General features: G+C 47.2%; 1 protein-coding gene across 1 annotated transcript in view; it reads right to left on the reverse strand.

Moving 5' to 3' along the window:
• LOC123763908 (salivary peroxidase/catechol oxidase) overlaps positions 1 to 19,801 on the reverse strand; it is a 77,747-nt gene extending 57,946 nt beyond the window's left edge. The window contains exon 1 of the mRNA XM_069330166.1: positions 19,723 to 19,801. Within this exon, the coding sequence (XP_069186267.1) occupies positions 19,723 to 19,742 (20 nt within the window). The 5' untranslated portion in view covers positions 19,743 to 19,801. The remainder of the gene's footprint in view (positions 1 to 19,722) is intronic.
• Positions 19,802 to 23,261: the final 3,460 nt, after the last annotated feature.

The raw sequence follows: 23,261 nt of genomic DNA on the forward strand, positions 1-23,261 counted from the left end.
TAAAAGTTCTTTCTAACGTCCCTGTGGCTCATGTGGGTACTCAGTCTCCACTTGTGTCCCCTTGTTCGCGTCCCACCAATGTTAAATAGTCTGTCTTTCTCTGCCCTATCAGTTCCCGTGAGAATTGTGTATGTAATCACGTATTTACTAAATCTTCCGTTTTGAAGTGACGTGAGGATTAATTCCAGAAATCTTTCCTCGTATCTCATACCCCTCAGCTCCGGTACTAATCTGGTGGCATAGTTTTGAACCTTCTTGAACTTTGTCTTATGCCTGACTGGATACGGACGCCACGCTGGAGCTGCATACTCAAGGATTGGTCTCACATATGTGGTATGCAAGGTGCTAAATGATTCCCTACACAAATTTTCAAAGATAGTTCTTATGTTAGCTAACCTAGCTTATGCAGCTGATGATATTTTCTTGATGTGGGCTTCAGGGGACAGGCCCAGCGTGATGTTAACCCCCGGGTTAACATCACACTCTTTCTTCCTCTTCCTAAAGGAATTTCATCTCCCAAATGGTGCCTTGTCTCTGGCCTTTTTTTATTGCCGCTTTCACTTGTTGTACAACTTTTGGTGGATGATGGATTTTGACTCCTAGATCCTTTTATTTGACTATTTGTTGTGAGGAAGTGCTGTCAATTTGGTAGTTGTGACGTGGATTGTTATGCCCCACAAGGTGGACATTTATCTATATTAAAAAGCATTTGCCAGTCGTCTGACCATTTGTGGAGTTCATGTAGCTCTCTTTGTAAGGTCTCAATATCACCATCACTTCCCACTTTGTCATAGACCTTAATGTCATCTGCAAATTTTGATGATGTGGTTTGTAATAATCTCATCTATGTCATGGACTTATATGACAAACATGGTTGGCCCCAAAATGGTCCCCTGTGGTACCCCCACTTAGCACATTTTCCCAGTCAGATTCATTCCCTATATAGCACGACCCTTTGTTTTCTGTTTAAACCATTGTTTTATCCATTCCAGTATTCTCCCACTTATTCCATGTGCCTGCAATTTCCTTGCCAGTCCCTAATGTGGCACCTTGTCAAAAGCTTTAGCAAAGTTCATGTAAGCCACATCTACCGGAAGTCCTTTGTCTGAATAGCCGGTAACAGTTTCCAGAAATGTGAGAAGGTTAGTGAGGCAGGATCTGCTTTTAACAAACCCATGTTGGGTTGATTTTACAAGATTGTTCTCTGTGAGATGTTGTATGATTCCTTCCTTTAGGATTCTCACCGTGAGCTTGCAGATGTGTGATGTCAAGCTGATCGGACGGTAGTTTTCTGCCGAGCTCTTTCTGCCTTTTTAGAAAATACGGGAAACATTTGCATATTTCCAATTCAGGGGAATTATCCCTTGGTCCAGGGATTTGCTGAAAAGGAACTTCGGTGGTATGCATAGTGCATTTGCCAGTTCCTTTACGACTTTGGATTGAAATCCATCCACACCTGGGGCTTTCGAGTCTTTTAGTTTGTCAATGGTCTTCCAGATTGTGTCGCATGTAATGGGTATATATCCCTTAATTTATTCTCTTCACCTCCTTCAAACATTTGTGTGGGTGATGTGATGTCGTTCAATCTTTCTAGCGTGAAAACCGATTTTTTTTTTTGTACAGGGATATTCTTGCGCGGGCCCTAAGCCTCTGGCTGACCCACTGCGCGGGCCCTAAGCCTCTGGCTGGCCCACTGCGCGGGCCCTAAGCCTCTGGCTGACCCACTGCGCGGGCCCTAAGCCTCTGGCTGGCCCACTGCGCGGGCCCTAAGCCTCTGGCTGACCCACTGCGCGGGCCCTAAGCCTCTGGCTGGCCCACTGGGCGGGTCCTAAGCCTCTGGCTGGCCCACTGCGCGGGCCCTAAGCCTCTGGCTGGCCCACTGCGCGGGCCCTAAGCCTCTGGCTGACCCACTGCGCGGGCCCTAAGCCTCTGGCTGGCCCACTGCGCGGGCCCTAAGCCTCTGGCTGACCCACTAAGTGTTGCTTGTTTCTGTTTTACTTGGGCGGAGTATGAGTATTTATGACTCGTATGGTCGCTTCAGTAAGATTTTGTCCCATGTGTTTAACAACTTCTCCTGCTCTATTGAATCTAAGGTAAAATCTTAATGGGTTTGTAACTGTGCACTGTGTTAGATAATGTTCCAGTGGTCTGTCGGGCATTTCTCCACAGTGCTGACATTTCCTCTCATCTTCCGGAACCTGTAAGCCTAATTCCCATGCACATGGGTATCCAAGCCTGATGCGATGTATGTGTACTTCTGCTGTTCTACTTTTCCCTTTCATCAAACTAAGTGGTTCATAGTTGGTTGAATTCTTGTACCAACCCGCAGATCCTGATGTTGCAACTGCTGTGTTGTGGTCACTGTACATCATTTGCATTGATCTGTTTCTAATTACTTTCTTAATTTATGACAGACTTTGTGGTATGTAAATGTCTACATTTCTTCTCTTAGTTGCAAGTTTTGCAGCTTCGTCTGCAATGCCATTTCTTATTATTACCACATGACGACCAAACCACACACTAGAAAGTAAAGGGACGACGACGTTTCGGTCTGTCCTGGATCATTCTCAAGTCCTCAAGTGCGAATTCTTAATGACAACGACGGACCGAAACGTTATCGTCCCTTCACTTTCTAGTGTGGTTTGGTCAACATATTTCAGCCACGCTACTGTGACTCCTCGTCTGCATTCCCACATGACTTGGCACCCAGAGTGAGCACTGATGTAAAGTAACACACAGAGATCACACTAACGTGATGCATCAAATGAACAAATCCACAAGGGTCGTGACGAGGATTCGAACCTGCGTCCGGGATTTGTTCAACTGATGTAAAGTATTTATTCAGAGTGTTTGCTGCCCTTTTATCATCCAATATGACTTAATTAGTCTCATATTTTAGGGGTCCTACAGAGTCCTTTCTTTTGGTTTTACTTCGTATTTATGCATAGAATGATTTTGGATCTTCCTTTATGTTTTGGCCAAGTTTTCTAAGTAGTTACCTTAGGTTAATCTGATTTCCTGAGTGGCTGAATATATTGCCCCTTCTATATATCTCGTAATCCATGATGTTCTTCGTGGATTTATATCGCCTCCAGAGGTTCCGTTTAGTTATTAACACACTTTTTTACTACTTGTGTCATCCATCTTGTTCCCTTTCTTTTCTTTCTCCTTTTTTGGCACATATCTTTGTACGAGTTTAGCAATGACCTTCTTGACATTTACCCTCCATAATGTTACAATGTTACCATGCCATGATCACCTATCACCGCCCACCATGAGGTGTTTTGTACTTCCTTTCTCATTCCCTGATAGTTTCCTGGATGGTAATATAGAAGGTCATCATCGTGGACCTTTACGAGAGTTTCTGTAACAGTATTCCATCTTAGAATATTGTGATCACACGATGGAGTGAGACATTTCCCTACTTGAACTTGATCGATCATGTCCTCTTCTGATGTTACCACAAGGTCCAGAATGTTGTTATCTCGAGTGGGCTCTACCTCATGTTGTCTGAGAAATGAGTCCTGTACCAGGTCTATTGATGGATATGTGGGCCTGCGGGCCGCTCCAAGCAACAGCCTGGTGGACCAAACTCTCACAAGTCAAGTCTGGCCTCGGGCCGGGCTTGGGGAGTAGAAGAACTCCCAGAACCCCATCAACCAGGTATCAACCAGGTAGACATTGACCTCCTTCTGCTTGTGATGTTAGATTTACCCAGTCTATTGTCTCGAGGTTAAAATCTCCCATTATAAGAGTTTGTGTTTGTGAGGCGGCATTGATCACATGATGCACACCTGTAACTTCCTCTGCTGTGTGGTCTCGCGAGACATACACTTGGTTATACCCTTCAAGATCTTTTAGGTTATGGTTAGTATCTTCCTTCTGTCTTCACAGTTTACAATGGTTATGTGTACTATACTCGCTTCCGGCTTACTTTACCTCTCCACGTGATGAAGTGTACCGTATACACTCCATACCTCACTCGTGAAAATTGCAATGCTCCTTCACAGATATCTCAACAATATGTACGTGAGCATATTGCAAGGTCAGACGAGGGAAGTGTGGCCACCCGAACATACACATTAGTGAGATTCACACATAAAACTATTAGTAATGACGCGTGTGGTGGCCATTACTGGTGGAGGAGGCTCCGCGGCACACTGCTAACACGCAACATTTACAATTGAGAGCATCTGGGCCCAGGCGCCGAGCACCTTGTTCATCCTGGAGCCTGGAGCCTGGCATTAATTACTACCCCACGTGGGAAACGGAAACACTACAGTTCGCTTCATATCTTTTGTTTAATTCAATATATCGTTGTTTTGATTGCTAACAAATGCGTGATAACGAACGACTTGACATTAATCGCTGACAGAAAATGTTACTAAGTGAAGAAAAACTTGAGATAACGTAAATTTTACGATGAGGTGCAAAAATTAAATTAATGGAAGATTTCCCGTGCATGAGGCGGAGGCGGGGGGGGCGTGAGTGGCCAGGCCGGGAGACGCGCCACCACATATTACTTTAATATGAAGTAAATGTGATCTAATGATGGCCGGGGCGACACCTGGAGAACACAAGGCCACCAAGGGAGCCGGTCGGCCGAGCGGACAGCACACTGGACTTGTGATCCTGTGGTCCTGGGTTCGATCCCAGGCGTCGGCGAGAAACAATGGGCAGAGTTTCTTTCACCCTATGCCCCTGTTACCTAGCAGTAAAATAGGTACCTGGGTGTTAGTCAGCTGTCACGGGCTTCTTTCCTGGGGGTGGTCGAGGTCTGGTCGAGGACCGGGCCGCGGGGACACTAAAAAGCCTCGAAATCATCTCAAGATAACCTCAAGATAACAATTGCCTGTTGGGACGTTATTACTGGCCAGGTCCGCAGGGTGGTGACCTTACTTCACACCTGCAACAGTAACTATGCAACATATATACAGTGTACCACGCTTCAAGGGGACATATACACACAGAGATGTGTATACCCGACATACGTTCTAAACACACTGAATGTATACTAGAGTGCAAGACTATGTTCAGGACTATGGTATACTTGTGAGTGTGGCGGCCTTGATAACCCTCCACAGGTTGATACGCCTCCACCACAACACTGAATAACATTACATTACACTATACGAGTCAGACCACATGGGCAACACCACGTGTCACACCACATGGACAACACCACGTGTCACACCACATGGGCAACACCACGTGTCACACCACATGGACACCACCACGTGTCACACCACATGGACAACACCACGTGTCACACCACATGGACAACACCACGTGTCACACCACATGGACAACAACAACTACATACAACATACAACATAGGCTGGCTAACATCAGAACAGCGTTCAGGAACCTGTGTAAAGGAATCATTCAGAATCTTGTACACCACATATGTAAGACCAATCCTGGAGTATGCGGCCCCAGCATGGAGCCCGTACCTTGTCAAGCACAAGACGAAGCTGGAAAAAGTTCAGAGGTATGCTACTAGACTGGTCCCAGAACTAAGAGGCATGAGTTACGAGGAAAGACTGAGGAAACTGCACCTCACGTCGCTGGAAGACTTGACTGGGGAGATACGGACGGATTATTTAACACAGGTGGAATTACGGGCTATTCATGCCCGTGCCACCTCTTTTGGCGGCCTAATCTTTATCAGTCAATCGAATAAGGGGACACAGGTGGAAACTGAGTACCCACATGAGCCACAGAGACGTTAGAAGGAACTTTCTCAGTGTCAGAGTAGTTAACGGATGGAATGCATTAGGCAGTGATGTGGTGGAGGCTGACTCCATACACAGTTTCAAATGTAGATATGATAGAGCCCAGTAGGCTCAGGAATCTGTACACCAGTTGATTGACAGTTGAGAGGCGGGACCAAAGAGCCAAAGCTCAACCCCCGCAAGCACAAATAGGTGAGTACAACACCTGCAACACCACATGGACAACAACACCTGCAACACCACATGGACAACAACACCTGCAACACCACATGGACAACAACACCTACACTCAACACCTGCCACACCACATGGACAACAACACCTGCCACACCACATGGACAACAACACCTGCAACACCACATGGACAACAACACCTGCAACACCACATGGACAACAACACCTGCCACACCACATGGACAACAACACCTGCAACACCACATGGACAACAACACCTGCAACACCACATGGACAACAACACCTACACTCAACACCTGCCACACCACATGGACAACAACACCTGCCACACCACATGGACAACAACACCTGCAACACCACATGGACAACAACACCTGCAACACCACATGGACAACAACACCTGCAACACCACATGGACAACAACACCTGCCACACCACATGGACAACAACACCTGCAACACCACATGGACAACAACACCTGCAACACCACATGGACAACAACACCTACACTCAACACCTGCCACACCACATGGACAACAACACCTGCAACACCACATGGACAACAACACCTACACTCAACACCTGCCACACCACATGGACAACAACACCTGCAACACCACATGGACAACAACACCTGCCACACCACATGGACAACAACACCTACACTCAACACCTGCAACACCACATGGACAACAACACCTGCCACACCACATGGACAACAACACCTGCAACACCACATGGACAACAACACCTGCAACACCACATGGACAACAACACCTACACTCAACACCTGCCACACCACATGGACAACAACACCTGCAACACCACATGGACAACAACACCTGCAACACCACATGGACAACAACACCTACACTCAACACCTGCCACACCACATGGACAACAACACCTGCCACACCACATGGACAACAACACCTGCCACACCACATGGACAACAACACCTGCCACACCACATGAACAACAACACCTACACTCAACACCTGCCACACCACATGGACAACAACACCTACACTCAACACCTGCCACACCACATGGACAACAACACCTGCAACACCACATGGACAACAACACCTGCAACACCACATGGACAACAACACCTGCAACACCACATGGACAACAACACCTACACTCAACACCTGCCACACCACATGGACAACAACACCTGCCACACCACATGGACAACAACACCTGCAACACCACATGGACAACAACACCTGCAACACCACATGGACAACAACACCTACACTCAACACCTGCCACACCACATGGACAACAACACCTGCAACACCACATGGACAACAACACCTGCCACACCACATGGACAACAACACCTGCAACACCACATGGACAACAACACCTGCAACACCACATGGACAACAACACCTACACTCAACACCTGCCACACCACATGGACAACAACACCTGCAACACCACATGGACAACAACACCTGCCACACCACATGGACAACAACACCTACACTCAACACCTGCCACACCACATGGACAACAACACCTACACACAACACCTGCCACACCACAGGCGGCATCACCACACAACAGGAGCGTCGTCTGAGTGTGGTGCGGAGATGACTGAGGCTCCACGGCCGGCATGTCACCCTTCACCACCCTCAACACCACCTCAGCTACCATTGACATTAATGCTCCCGCCAGCACCAACAGCCCTGGTTGAACAGAGCAAAGTGATGACGACGGTAATGTATCAGTGTGTCCCCTCGTGTCGCCCAGGACAAGAGGACACCAGTGGGAGCTGGAGACCCAAAGAGAGATAGTCAATGTAAGGTAATACTGGCAGCCAGTACGACCACTCCCCCAGCAGGAGTGATGCACACGTCGTGGAAGCCGCCTCCAACACCTGGAAATATCAGGAAACTTTGGGAACAAAAGCAGCAAAACCTATCCAGGTAGGGCTAGGCCTAATGAATAGAGCCTAACTCTGAATGCCTCCATATAGAGCTAGGCTTCAGTCAGCCGTAGGCACTGTTAGGTGAGCACACGACAGAGCGAGGAAGGATGGAGGGAGGGAAGTGGGAGGGGGAGATGGAAGAGGTCAGTGTATGCTCCGTCCATGCCCCTCCCGCCCTCAGTGCTACAGTAGCACCAGGTGTTCTACCTCCACCCTTCCATCCACCCTTCTATCCACCCTTCTATCCACCCTTCTATCCACCCTTCCATCCACCCTTCTATCCACCCTTCTATCCACCCTTCTATCCACCCTTCCATCCACTCGCACATGTTTACCTATTCCACCTTCCTTGTTGATCCTTCCCCTTATCTCGTCTCCAGCCTCGTCTCTTATTCTTACGACCTTCCTTTATCAGCTCCTTGTACCTCTTACCTGTATCACCTTCCCTTATAGCTTGCCCAGACACCCTTCCCTTATAGCTTGCCCAGACACCCTTCCCTTATAGCTTGCCCAGACACCCTTCCCTTATAGCTTGCCCAGACACCCTTCCCTTATAGCTTGCCCAGACACCCTTCCCTTATAGCTTGTCCAGACACCCTTCCCTTATAGCTTGCCCAGACACCCTTCCCTTATAGCTTGCCCAGACACCCTTCCCTTATAGCTTGTCCAGACACCCTTCCCTTATAGCTTGCCCAGACACCCTTCCCTTATAGCTTGCCCAGACACCCTTCCCTTATAGCTTGCCCAGACACCCTTCCCTTATAGCTTGCCCAGACACCCTTCCCTTATAGCTTGCCCAGACACCCTTCCCTTATAGCTTGCCCAGACACCCTTCCCATATAGCTTGCCCAGACACCCTTCCCATATAGCTTGCCCAGACACCCTTCCCATATAGCTTGCCCAGACACCCTTCCCTTATAGCTTGCCCAGACACCCTTCCCTTATAGCTTGCCCAGACACCCTTCCCTTATAGCTTGCCCAGACACCCTTCCCTTATAGCTTGCCCAGACACCCTTCCCATATAGCTTGCCCAGACACCCTTCCCATATAGCTTGCCCAGACACCCTTCCCATATAGCTTGCCCAGACACCCTTCCCTTATAGCTTGCCCAGACACCCTTCCCTTATAGCTTGCCCAGACACCCTTCCCTTATAGCTTGCCCAGACACCCTTCCCTTATAGCTTGCCCAGACACCCTTCCCTTATAGCTTGCCCAGACACCCTTCCCTTATAGCTTGCCCAGACACCCTTCCCTTATAGCTTGCCCAGACACCCTTCCCATATAGCTTGCCCAGACACCCTTCCCATATAGCTTGCCCAGACACCCTTCCCATATAGCTTGCCCAGACACCCTTCCCTTATAGCTTGCCCAGACACCCTTCCCTTATAGCTTGCCCAGACACCCTTCCCTTATAGCTTGCCCAGACACCCTTCCCTTATAGCTTGCCCAGACACCCTTCCCTTATAGCTTGCCCAGACACCCTTCCCTTATAGCTTGCCCAGACACCCTTCCCTTATAGCTTGCCCAGACACCCTTCCCTTATAGCTTGCCCAGACACCCTTCCCTTATAGCTTGCCCAGACACCCTTCCCTTATAGCTTGCCCAGACACCCTTCCCTTATAGCTTGCCCAGACACCCTTCCCTTATAGCTTGCCCAGACACCCTTCCCTTATAGCTTGCCCAGACACCCTTCCCTTATAGCTTGCCCAGACACCCTTCCCTTATAGCTTGCCCAGACACCCTTCCCTTATAGCTTGCCCAGACACCCTTCCCTTATAGCTTGCCCAGACACCCTTCCCTTATAGCTTGCCCAGACACCCTTCCCTTATAGCTTGCCCAGACACCCTTCCCTTATAGCTTGCCCAGACACCCTTCCCTTATAGCTTGCCCAGACACCCTTCCCTTATAGCTTGCCCAGACACCCTTCCCTTATAGCTTGCTCTAACCCGTGAGAGGCAACAGGCCTCCGAATTTATTACCCAGTCGGTCCTGTTTTTTCTATGCATGCCAGCGGCTCTACACGGCCTACCACTCTACCCGGCCCACCAATCTACCCGGTCTACCACCCAACACTGTCTACCACGCTGCATCTACCTATCTACGAGAATCTACTCCATTCAACAACATTCTCAAACTCGTACCTCTCGAACAAATTCCTTCCTCTCGTTGTTAGCGATCCCTCGCTGTCGCAGCCAACTCTTGGTCATCGTTACAGAACGGTAGATTTCCTGTTATCTGTGAATTGTTCATTTTCTATGAAATTATGTAAGTAATCCCGCGTAATTCTTTGTAATTCTATGAAATAATCTCGTTCAGAATATCTTCCTTTTTCCTCAGCTTTGATTTATACCGCTAGCGTCACGACCAGGTGTGACCTGCGTTACGACCAGGTGTGACCTGCGTTACGACCAGGTGTGACCTGCGTCACGACCAGGTGTGGCCTGCGTTACGACCAGGTGTGACCTGCGTCACGACCAGGTGTGGCCTGCGTCAAGACCAGGTGCGGCCTGCGTTACGACCAGGTGTGACCTGCGTTACGACCAGGTGTGACCTGCGTCACGACCAGGTGTGACCTGCGTTACGACCAGGTGTGACCTGCGTCACGACCAGGTGTGGCCTGCGTTACGACCAGGTGTGACCTGCGTCACGACCAGGTGTGGCCTGCGTCAAGACCAGGTGCGGCCTGCGTTACGACCAGGTGTGACCTGCGTTACGACCAGGTGTGACCTGCGTCACGACCAGGTGTGACCTGCGTTACGACCAGGTGTGACCTGCGTCACGACCAGGTGTGACCTGCGTCAAGACCAGGTGTGGCCTGCGTCAAGTGCGTCACTCCACCTTCCGTGCCCACTCGCCCTGCCAGTGTGGTAATACCCCAGCAGTGTGTGTGTAGTAGTGAAGGTGTGGAGACTCTGGACCTCCGGTACCGGCACGCTAACCAGCCAAATTCCTTCAACAACCCCATACTGTATCTGGGTCTTGTAGTACGGTTGGCTTCATTCTCGACTCGCAGTCACGGATCTCTGGTTCGACTCCCGGACGGGACAGTAATGATTGGGGGACGCATTGAGGCCACCAAAGGCCTCTGTTCACAGTAAATAGGTACCCGGGATCTAGTCAATATATATATATATATATATATATATATATATATAGTGATAGGCCGTCAACTGCCAGGAGACAGCGTGCCACGTGCTTCAGCAGCCAAGTGCAGCCGGCACAAGTTTTGCGAGAACCAGAGGTGTCGGGGTTGACCTCGGCTGTATACATGTTTTAAATATCAGGAATTTCTTTTTCAGTTTTATTAAACAATAGATATTTTATAACAAAAATTTAAGTATCCTGAGTTACTTAACAATGTATTGATATATTTTAGTTTCATTTTATTAGTTTTATAACACTGTAATATTAATATAGCTATTGGTTAAGAACTAATTATTATTAAGAAGGAATTAAAGGCTTATCTTCAAACACTAAGAAGATTAGGTTAGGTCGTGGTTTTCTATTCAGCTTTTCGGGTAAACTCAAATATTCACAATATATTTGACAGTTCGATTTAATACTAAGTGAATAAAGTACAATTCCTGATTGCTATGAATAGTACATAATTGCACTTGTACTGTTACATTTACCTCCCCATTTATGGAGGACGGGCTGCGGGGGAGCCAGGGTGATGGATCCCAGCATGTAGGTGACTAGGGAGGGGGAGGGGGGGGGGTGGACGTGTCTGCATTCATCAGTCACTGCATCTTAAACTGCTGACGTCACTGTCTGCAGCCTTGGAAGGTGGATCACCGCAGTGTTCCTGGGGCGTGTCCGACGATGCTCTGAGTAATGGCTCCTCAAGTCGACCCACACCTTCACGCAACTTCCGGTGGAGAAGAGGCAGCGACGCCCCTCGGGGGTCGGTGGAGGCTGTGTGCGAGGGCCCGCTGAGCGCTCACCCACCCGTACACCCAATTACCACTCCTGGTTCCTGCGAGCTGCTCTTAGTTCCCGTAAGGTTACTGCTCGACGGCCCCTTGCGGTAACGGCACTGCATAATGACGGAGGAGAAGCTTGACACTTAGCCACGGATCCAGCTTGCTGGCTAATGGGTGACAAGCGCCCGAGTCATCCCCGAGCTTATTAAACCAGTCCTCGCTGTTCCCTTGTCTGATGTGCCCCAATACTAGTCTTAATTTAATCTACGCGTGGAAAGATCACTAACCCTGCAGATGAACTCGTCACACACGCTCGCATCACGCCCACCTAACAGACTCCACGCCTACACAAGCTTGACACCCATAAAAAAAACTGTCCACCTAATTATACGATTACCAGCATACGCCTTCATTACCCTCAGTTCCAACATTATGTAGCAATTTTCCTGTCAAAACTTGCTGTGTCCGGAGCGTGTTGGTCAGTCTCGCGGGCAGCTTGACAGCGTGTCACAGTTACTCCTGTAATGTCCTCTGTCAGAAAACGGTGAGAAACAATTAAGGAAAATTTGGGTGCCCAGCAGATTTATATTATTTGTTAGTGCAAGAGTCATGCACTTGTTGACACATTGTTGGTGCAAGAGTCATGCACTTGTTGACACATTGTTGGTGCAAGAGTCATGCACTTGTTGACACATTGTTGGTGCAAGAGTCATGAACTTGTTGACACATTGTTGGTGCAAGAGTCATGAACTTGTTGACACATTGTTGGTGCAAGAGTCATGCACCTGTTGACACATTGTTGGTGCAAGAGTCATGCACTTGTTGACACATTGTTAGTGCAAGAGTCGTGCACTTGTTGACACATTGTTGGTGCAAGAGTCATGCACCTGTTGACACATTGTTGGTGCAAGAGTCATGAACTTGTTGACACATTGTTGGTGCAAGAGTCATGCACCTGTTGACACATTGTTGGTGCAAGAGTCATGAACTTGTTGACACATTGTTGGTGCAAGAGTCATGAACTTGTTGACACATTGTTGGTGCAAGAGTCATGCACCTGTTGACACATTGTTGGTGCAAGAGTCATGCACTTGTTGACACATTGTTAGTGCAAGAGTCGTGCACTTGTTGACACATTGTTAGTGCAAGAGTCATGCACTTGTTGACACATTGTTGGTGCAAGAGTCGTGCACTTGTTGACACATTGTTAGTGCAAGAGTCATGCACTTGTTGACACATTGTTGGTGCAAGAGTCGTGCACTTGTTGACACATTGTTGGTGCAAGAGTCATGCACTTGTTGACACATTGTTGGTGCAAGAGTCGTGCACTTGTTGACACATTGTTGGTGCAAGAGTCATGCACTTGTTGACACATTGTTAGTGCAAGAGTCATGCACTTGTTGACACATTGTTGGTGCAAGAGTCGTGCACTTGTTGACACATTGTTAGTGCAAGAGTCATGCACTTGTTGACACATTGTTGGTGCAAGAGTCGTGCACTTGTTGACACATTGTTGGTGCAAGAGTCATGCACTTGTTGACACATTGTTGGTGCAAGAGTCGTGCACTTGTTGACACATTGTTGGTGCAAGAGTCGTGCACTTGTTGACACATTGTTGGTGCAAGAGTCGTGCACTTGTTGACACATTGTTAGTGCAAGAGTCATGCACTTGTTGACACATTGTTGGTGCAAGAGTCATGCACTTGTTGACACATTGTTAGTGCAAGAGTCATGCACTTGTTGACACATTGTTGGTGCAAGAGTCGTGCACTTGTTGACACATTGTTAGTGCAAGAGTCATGCACTTGTTGACACATTGTTAGTGCAAGAGTCGTGCACTTGTTGACACATTGTTGGTGCAAGAGTCATGCACTTGTTGACACATTGTTGGTGCAAGAGTCGTGCACTTGTTGACACATTGCTAATCAATTACTCTGTTAATCATTACTCAATTTTGTGAATCGCCCGCATCGGTATTATTATTATTATTGTCAGTACAGAGTGCGGACACCTTCCAGGGCAGATGCCATAGAGAACAAGAACGTGAGCCAAGTTGAGAAATACATGGACATGTGTACACACAGACGTGTATACCCCATACTCCTCTTCTCGGTGTATATATATTCACTGAGTTTACTTTACTCCTGGACAATGATCAGGACTAAAGTGTATATTAGTGGCAGGTCGGAGTTAATAAGCTGTTGTGGTGGCCGTAATGTGCTCCCTCTCGCGGCGGCGGGCCAATAAGCGCGCCAGGGCCACCAACACCGCCAGGCGGGACACCCAGCTATCAACACTACCTTCCTACTCACTCTTAGGTCACTACAATTAGGTGATAATACAGCATGAGTAGATGATATGAACTATACGTTCATATATATATACCTGTGTACATGTATATTCAGACAGGTGTGCAACATGTATTTATCTATCAAACGTACGCATGTATATATGTGAGGCGACACATAAATATTGTACACGACAATTGCAACGACTCGGTTGTTTCTTGGAGTGGAGGAGAGCAACCCGTCCTCGACTCAAGTCCATTACATCCAGCGGTCGACCCCACAGACGCATTCATAAATTTTAATATACTGTTAATTCAAAACGGGAATTTTCTCAAGTATAAATTAATATTATAATATATTAGCATATTGTGCATATATAGGCATAGGTTAGGTTAGGTTAGGTGTTTAGGTTCTGTTGGCGATTATTTGCATTTGTAGTACGTGGGTGAAGCATTTACAGCGTTGTGATTCGAACAAAATTCGTCAGTGAAACACTTGTTCCGGATATGTTCGAACGTCAGCAGTTGTGAGTCGTGTGTAAACCGCTTTTCATTCATAAACAGGGGGTTTGGCGGGTGCATGGAATCACTTTTGGATCTTTGTTTGGAGGACGGGCTGATCAGAGAGATTACCATGAGCCCTGAGACAGTGGTACCATGAGCCCTGAGACAGTGGTACCAGGAGCCCTGAGACAATGGTACCATGACCACTGAGACAGTAGTACCATGAGCCCTGAGACAGTGGTACCAGGAGCCCTGAGACAGTGGTACCATGACCCCTGAGACAGTAGTACCATGAGCCCCTGAGACAGTGGTACCAGGAGCCCTGAGACAGAGGTACCATGAGCCCTGAGACAGTGGTACCATGAGCCCTGAGACAGTGGTACCATGAGCCCTGAGACAGTGGTACCAGGAGCCCTGAGACAGTGGTACCAGGAGCCCTGAGACAGTGGTACCAGGAGAACTGAGACAGAGGTACCAGGAGCCCTGAGACAATGGTACGAGCAGACAGTGGAAAGACCCAATTCGAGGGCCGGGAATGGGTTGTGATGTAGGGCAGGAAGTTGGTTAAGGTACTGGTGTACGGGGCCGGCCACGACGGTGGCGGCCTCAACACCTGCTCTATGGCTCTCACACACAACTCTTCACCTGTATGACAACATTAACTTTATGGAGCGGGAAGGAACTTGCGGTTTTCTCTCTCAATTTATGTGACTCTCTGTCTCTCTCTCTCTCTCTCTCTCTCTCTCTCTCTCTCTCTCTCTCTCTCTCTCTCTCTCTCTCTCTCTCTCTCTCTCTCTCTCTCTCTCTCTGTAGTACACAAGAAGACGCTTTTTTTGGAGCGTGACAAGTTAGTGTTGAAGGAAGATATAAATGATTTGGTGACCATGATGTAGCACTTGTTGTGACCATGATGTGACACTTGTTGTGACCATGATGTGACACTTGCTGTGACCATGATGTAGCACTTGTTGTGACCATGATGTAGCACTTGTTGTGACCATGATGTGACACTTGCTGTGACCATGATGTGACACTTGTTGTGACCATGATGTGACACTTGCTGTGACCATGATGTAGCACTTGTTGTGACCATGATGTGACACTTGCTGTGACCATGATGTAGCACTTGTTGTGACCATGATGTAGCACTTGTTGTGACCATGATGTAGCACTTGTTGTGACCATGATGTAGCACTTGTTGTGACCATGATGTAGCACTTGTTGTGACCATGATGTAGCACTTGTTGTGACCATGATGTAGCACTTGTTGTGACCATGATGTAGCACTTGTTGTGACCATGATGTAGCACTTGTTGTGACCATGATGTAGCACTTGTTGTGACCATGATGTAGCACTTGTTGTGACCATGATGTAGCACTTGTTGTGACCATGATGTAGCACTTGTTGTGACCATGATGTAGCACTTGTTGTGACCATGATGTAGCACTTGTTGTGACCATGATGTAGCACTTGCACGAACACTTACCAACACACTGGCACACAAGCAAGTGCCACAAGTCATATAGTCACAAGGCAATATGTTGCAACGATGCACAATGTTTTGTTATTATATTGCATTGCTAGCAATATTGACAGGTGCCTCATGTTGACAGGTGCCTCATGTTGACAGGTGCCTCATGTTGACAGGTGCCTCATGTTGACAGGTGCCTCATGTTGACAGGTGCCTCATGTTGACAGGTGCCTCATGTTGACAGGTGCCTCATGTTGACAGGTGCCTCATGTTGACTGGTGCCTCATGTTGACAGGTGCCTCATGTTGACAGGTGCCTCATGTTGACAGGTGTCTCATGTTGACAGGTGCCTCATGTTGACAGGTGCCTCATGTTGACAGGTGTCTCATGTTGACAGGTGCCTCATGTTGACAGGTGCCTCATGTTGACAGGTGCCTCATGTTGACAGGTTTCTCATGTTGACAGGTGCCTCATGTTGACAGGTGCCTCATGTTGACAGGTGCCTCATGTTGACAGGTGCCTCATGTTGACAGGTTTCTCATGTTGACAGGTGCCTCATGTTGATAGGTGCCTCATGTTGACAGGTGCCTCATGTTGACAGGTGTGAGCAGCTGTGTCTCCTGTGAAGTGACCAGCGGACCGTGCAAGAGCCTTATTACTGAGACCATTACGGACACAACCAATAGGGAGGCTATGTCACTATCAAGTGTAGTGAGTGTGAGGGAGGCTAAACAGCTCACTATCAAGTGTAGTGAGTGTGAGGGAGGCTAAACAGCTCACTATCAAGTGTAGTGAGTGTGAGGGAGGCTAAACAGCTCACTATCAAGTGTAGTGAGTGTGAGGGAGGCTAAACAGCTCACTATCAAGTGTAGTGAGTGTGAGGGAGGCTAAACAGCTCACTATCAAGTGTAGTGAGTGTGAGGGAGGCTAAACAGCTCACTATCAAGTGTAGTGAGTGTGAGGGAGGCTAAACAGCTCACTATCAAGCAGAGTTGGCACATCCAAATTGCTGAAGGTAGCGAGTTGAGGGTCTAAAAGTAGCAAATTTATAATAAGAGTAGCCCAATTTTTTGTTTAGTGACTGATATGGGTTTCAAAGTAATAGATTTTGATATATAGAGTACAATTCACGATTTTAATTGTTTTATTAATATTATCTCTGTATATATATTTCACAATCTCGTTCTTGTATATCGCAGACTCATATTTACGCATTGTCATGAGTGGTTCAAATTATGGACGACAAGTTCCGTTTTCTTCAAGATATGTTTTGATTCTGAATATTGATGCCAAAAGTTCACGTCCCATTAGATTTCTCAGTTTAGTTTTCACAGATGTTACTCTGGAAAATACCCGTTCAACAAAGCACTACTGATCAGTAAACTGTATATTTTCAACGCAAACTCAGCGAGGTCAATGAGGATGGGATCGCCAGCAGGGTTCATGACAGTTATTGCATGGTCCAAAATGATAATCCAGTTGTTGTAACTTGTCCCTCACAAATGTTGGACCAGTCAATGGTTAACAGTAGGCGCCACTGACTTTCAATTTCACTAAGCTTACATTGGTCAGCCAGTACTTATGGAAGTTCTGAAACAAAGTTGGTGGCCGTGTGTGGCTAAGGCATATGACAGGTGACAGATTTTTCACCTTTTTGAAAGTTTCAGCATTACTTAGAATACGAGAAAGAAGTTATTTGCAAGCCTTCACTAAAAAAATTATGGCATCTTTCTTGAATATTTTGAAACTTTTCCTGGGTTACAAAATTGTTTTGTCTGTTAATTGCTAAAAGTGTAAATTCATCCTTTCAAAATCATTTAGAAAAGGTTAGAGAAATGTGAAATATAGCTTATTGGGGGACCAGAGTGCAGTGAAAATAGTTGCATTACAATGAGGAAGAAGCGATTTGGTAATGAGTTGTTAAAGAAACCCGCTGATCTAACAGCCGCTTAACACTACCGCTCCTTGACAACCATCGTCTTCCTGACAAAGATATTAACTGTAGGGGATCTTTCCCATCATTTATCAAGCTATAAATGTCTAGATAACTTTCTCCCCTTAATGAAGATCTGTGGAAGCAGGTGTAGCTTTTGGGATGAAGTATTAATGACACTTAAGGTTGGGACATCTATAGCCCCTGGGGAGGATTACTTTGCCTTGCAATTACTTGTTCTTTCGAAGGTTCCATTGGATCAACGTCCCCAGGGGGCCGGTCTCTGACCAAGCCTCCTGCGGTAAGTGGTCTAATCAATCAGGCTGTTGGACGCGACTGTGATTTATACACATTACATTATAAAGGCATAAATAATGATCATTGAGTTTAACATAAATAGCCCAAAGTAGCCCAACTTGCTTTTAAATTAGCCCAAAAAAGTCGCAAGTAGCGAAATTAAACATTTGGGAGCGCAGGACATTCAAAGGTAGCCCAATTCGCTACAAGTAGCCCAACCTGGCAACCCTGTTATCACGTGTAATGACACCTTCAACTACTCTGCACCTCACTTCTCTCGTCATGACGTGACACACTCCACTACTCAACATGAAGGGAATGAAATCACAGGTCATTCCTTCCTCGGGTCACTCCGTCTCACGGGGTCACACCATCTCACAGCTGAGGAAGTTGGAATTATCAGCCACACAACCCTGCCCTCAGCGGGTCACAGTCCTGCTCCTGTGCCAGGTTAGTCCACTACGGGCTCACGTAGCATACGCACGTATGCTACCCAGCATATTCACGTACCACTACGTAGCATATCTCAAACAACAACAACTGCCCTCAGGTCCATAGCAAGACATTCACCCTTCATTATCCTATCTCGGGATTAAGTCTCTTCCCCTTCACTCCCTACTTATTTCGTGCGTTCTGCGAAGATCCCAAAATCTTCATGTCTTGCTAGACACTTTGTAATGCTCCATAACGCCTAGGTTGTGAGTCGTGGGTTATACCGGGATCCCGCCATGATCTACGCTTGGCCAAACATCGGTCACCTGAGGCAGGTGAAAGGTCAGGTCATTCCAGAAGAGAGCCACAAGGAAGTTTAGGGCGCTGGGGTCACGCCAGGACCTCAAGGCATCGTGACAGTTTGAGGTGATCTGACTTTCTCTCATCTTCTAGTCCTCATTACCATATCGTCTCTCCTTATCCTGACGTGACCTCATGGCCTCGAGTGAGGTAGGAATTACCATTATAAAGCAGTTACCCAGTAAGATTATACAGCAATGGTGTTAACAAACTGCGCCCAATAAGTTTAACATTAAATAAACATTTAACATTTAACCAAAGTTCATAACTCAGGCGAATTATGAACTTTGTGAGGAAGGGAACTATCAGGGGATAGTTCCCTTCGTTGTTCACTTAGTTGTGCTTGCGAGGGTTGAGCTTTGCTCTCTCGGCCCGCCTCTCAACTGTCAATAATTTAGGTGAGATAACCGAACATCTGTCAACATCACTAGAGCAACATCCATCCATTTTTCCACGTTAAATTTCCATAGACAAAACAAATAAAAAACGTCTTAGCTGGACAGGACCCGTCAGACGGACGGGACGGACAGAAGCTGTATGAGGTTGAGCGTAACGTAATAACGTAATCTGCGGCATACAGTCGCGTCCTGTGTGCTGAAAGTTAGCCGAGGACGAGCACCCGAGGGAGGTGTCACCACCCACCTGAGAGCGGAGCACATCATGGTGGCGACGACGGTGAGGAACGGTGCCCTGCTGAGTGGTGCTCCGCCGCTCCTGCTGCCGCCCGCAACACTGGTGAGGCTGAGGACGGCCCTCACTGTGACCAGCTCCACCCTCCCCCGCCACCCTCACACACACACTCACACCCACCCAGCCCCCACCCGCCCTCCTGTGACCCATACACACTGTATGACCTCCAGTCCCAGCCCTTCCTCACAGTACACACCCTTCCTCACAGTACAGCCCTTCCTCACAGTACACCCCTTCCTCACAGTACACACCCTTCCTCACAGTACACCCCTTCCTCACAGTACACACCCTTCCTCACAGTACAGCCCTTCCTCACAGTACACCCCTTCCTCACAGTACACACCCTTCCTCACAGTACACCCCTTCCTCACAGTACACACCCTTCCTCACAGTACAGCCCTTCCTCACAGTACACCCCTTCCTCACAGTACACACCCTTCCTCACAGTACACCCCTTCCTCACAGTACACACCCTTCCTCACAGTACACCCCTTCCTCACAGTACACACCCTTCCTCACAGTACAGCCCTTCCTCACAGTACACCCCTTCCTCACAGTACACACCCTTCCTCACAGTACACCCCTTCCTCACAGTACACACCCTTCCTCACAGTACACACCCTTCCTCACAGTACACACCCTTCCTCACAGTACAGCCCTTCCTCACAGTACACACCCTTCCTCATTGTTCAGACCATTCTCACAATGCAAGGTATCCTCATAATACTCCCTATCTTGAGAGGAAAGTAGGACAAGAGGACGCAAGTGGAAGCCGGATTCGAAAATGAGGCGAAGAAAATATGAGGAAATACTCATACTGTGTACGGGTGGGCAACCAGTGGACTGCACTGAGAGAGGAAGTTGTGGAAGCCACCTCCATCCACAACTTTAAGAGCAGATTTACACTAGATACAACTAACACTGGAAGGCGGGGCATATGGCTTTACACCTCACTTCCCCATAGTTAGTGTTCGGTGAGTAAATATGAGAAGGCACGGGCCGTGGAGACCAGGAGCGCCATCAGTGGCGCTGGGTATTTATCAGGCGCTAAATACCGCTGAGGACGCCATTGTCAGAACAAAAATGCGACATCAGGCGAGCGGCATGTAAGGCATCGGATGCACCAAGTATTTTGTCGAGGGACATTAGGAAAGCAAGTATAGGCACCGGAATTTCGGGGTGAACTCCTCAGTGTATATACACCGAGTGCTTCCTGTGTATATATATATATATATATATATATATATATATATATATATATATATATATATATATATATATATATATATATATATATATATATATATATATATATATACACCACCAACGATCACATTCACTCCCCCCAAAAAAATCTACCACTTACGGGCTATTCATGCCCGTGTTACCTCTTGCCTGGCTTAACGTCATCAATCAATCAATCAATGTGTGTATATATATAAATCTGATGTAAAAAATTAAGGTAGTGTCCCATCTAAAGAGCTTCCCGTTACTGCGATCCGCAACAGGAAGCTCTCCCCGTAATCCGTTTCATAAAATCGCCAGTGTTTACGTGCGTGTCATAGAAAACGGGCATGAGAGAGGGGGGACAGTAGAGTACTTAGTCATTGTTGCTGGCGCAGTCTGGTGCTGGAGATAACAGAGCGTGAAGGAATATTGGCCTAATGGGTGTTACATTGGGGTTACTGACTTTAAACTTGTAGCAACCTTCGCGTCTTTGTTCGCCACAATATCTGTACATCGTTTGAATCTCCAGGACATAGCGCATCTTCGTTCAATATGTCTTGTGGTTAACATGAGATGATTTCGGGGCTTAGCGTCCTCGCGGCCCTGTCCTCGACCAGGCCTCCTTTTTGGTTACACACCCCCAGGAAGCCGCCCGTAGCAGCTGTCTAACTCCCTCGTACATATTTACTGCTAGGTGAACAGGTGCATCAGGGGTGAAAGAATGCCATTTGTTTCCGCCTCCACCGGGGATCGAACCCGGAACTTCAGGACTACAAATCCGAAGCGCTGTCAGCTCAGCTGTCAGACCCGAAAAAAGTGATTTATTAATAATAAAGTGTAGAATGAAGTTAATATTAAGAGAACAGAAAGAAGAAAGGAAAGAAGTTGTCTGTGAATGAAGAGTAATGTTGAGCATTGAATAACTTACTTTAGAGAGAAGAGAGAGAGAGAGAGACAGACAGACAGACAGACAGACAGACAGACAGACAGACAGACAGACAGACAGACAGACAGACAGACAGACAGACAGACAGACAGAGACAGAGACAGAGAGATTAATTAAAGGTTCACTATGTATGAGAATCGAGGTTACAAGTGCTTTCTGCTGTTGTATAGACATCGTGTGGCGGGAGAAGCGAGAAGTACAGTGTTTTGGGGCAATGGTGAAGTTGGCATTGTTGCCGAGAATGGCATGAGAGGTGATGGTGAACCAGGAGTATATGTCACTGCGTGCAGAATGTGAGATATAGTAGCAGAGTGCACGTAGGTGAGTACACACGCGAAAATACATCACACACACACATGCATTATACACACACACACATACAGTGCATACATACAGTACACGGTGTGTGTGTGTGTGTGTGTGTTCACTCACTTGGTGTACACACCAACTCGTAATTTACGGTAGAGTTCCTCCTGTGGCAGCACAGGTGTTCTGTAAACACCGCAGGAAGCACAGGTGCAGCGAGCAACAGGTGTTGAGACAACCTTTGGAAACTTGAGTGTGACGAACACGCTGTAACGCTGCTGTTGTTGGGGGAGGGATGGTGTGGGTGACGGTGTGGACCACCAGACTTGTGGTGTGGGTGACGGTGTGGTCCACCAGACTTGTGGTGTGGGTGACGGTGTGGCCCACCAGGCATGTGGTGTGGGTGACGGTGTGGCCCACCAGGCTTGTGGTGTGGGTGACGGTGTGGCCCACCAGGCTTGTGGTGTGGGTGACGGTGTGGCCCACCAGGCTTGTGGTGTGGGTGACGGTGTGGCCCACCAGACTTGTGGTGTGGGTGACGGCGTCTGCCAATTCCCTGGTGTGAGTGCATCACTGTTCACTGTATTTACTGTTTTATCTTACTTGTTTAATAATTATTAAAGTCAACAGTAAGTGTCATGATAAAATATATATATATATATATATATATATATATATATATATATATATATATATATATATATATATATATATATATATATATATATATATATATATATATATATAACAATAGGGAAGGGAGTACCACCTCTGGCTGGAAGAAGGGGGACCCATAGCCTTATATATATTATGCACTAACTTGCTTACATCACAAGTGAAGTTTAACAAACTTTATCTCAAATCTCTAAATCTTTTAAGGGTTTTCTTCTTCTATCTCTTCTCTAAGGGTCTTTAATGATAAACTTCAAAAGAAACTATAGAAATTACAGGACACTTGAGAGCAGAGAAATATACCAGAATGCCAGGAATGAATATGTCAGGTTGAGAAGAG

Source organism: Procambarus clarkii, chromosome 23 (assembly GCF_040958095.1).
Source record: "Procambarus clarkii isolate CNS0578487 chromosome 23, FALCON_Pclarkii_2.0, whole genome shotgun sequence".
NCBI lineage: Eukaryota > Metazoa > Arthropoda > Malacostraca > Decapoda > Cambaridae > Procambarus > Procambarus clarkii.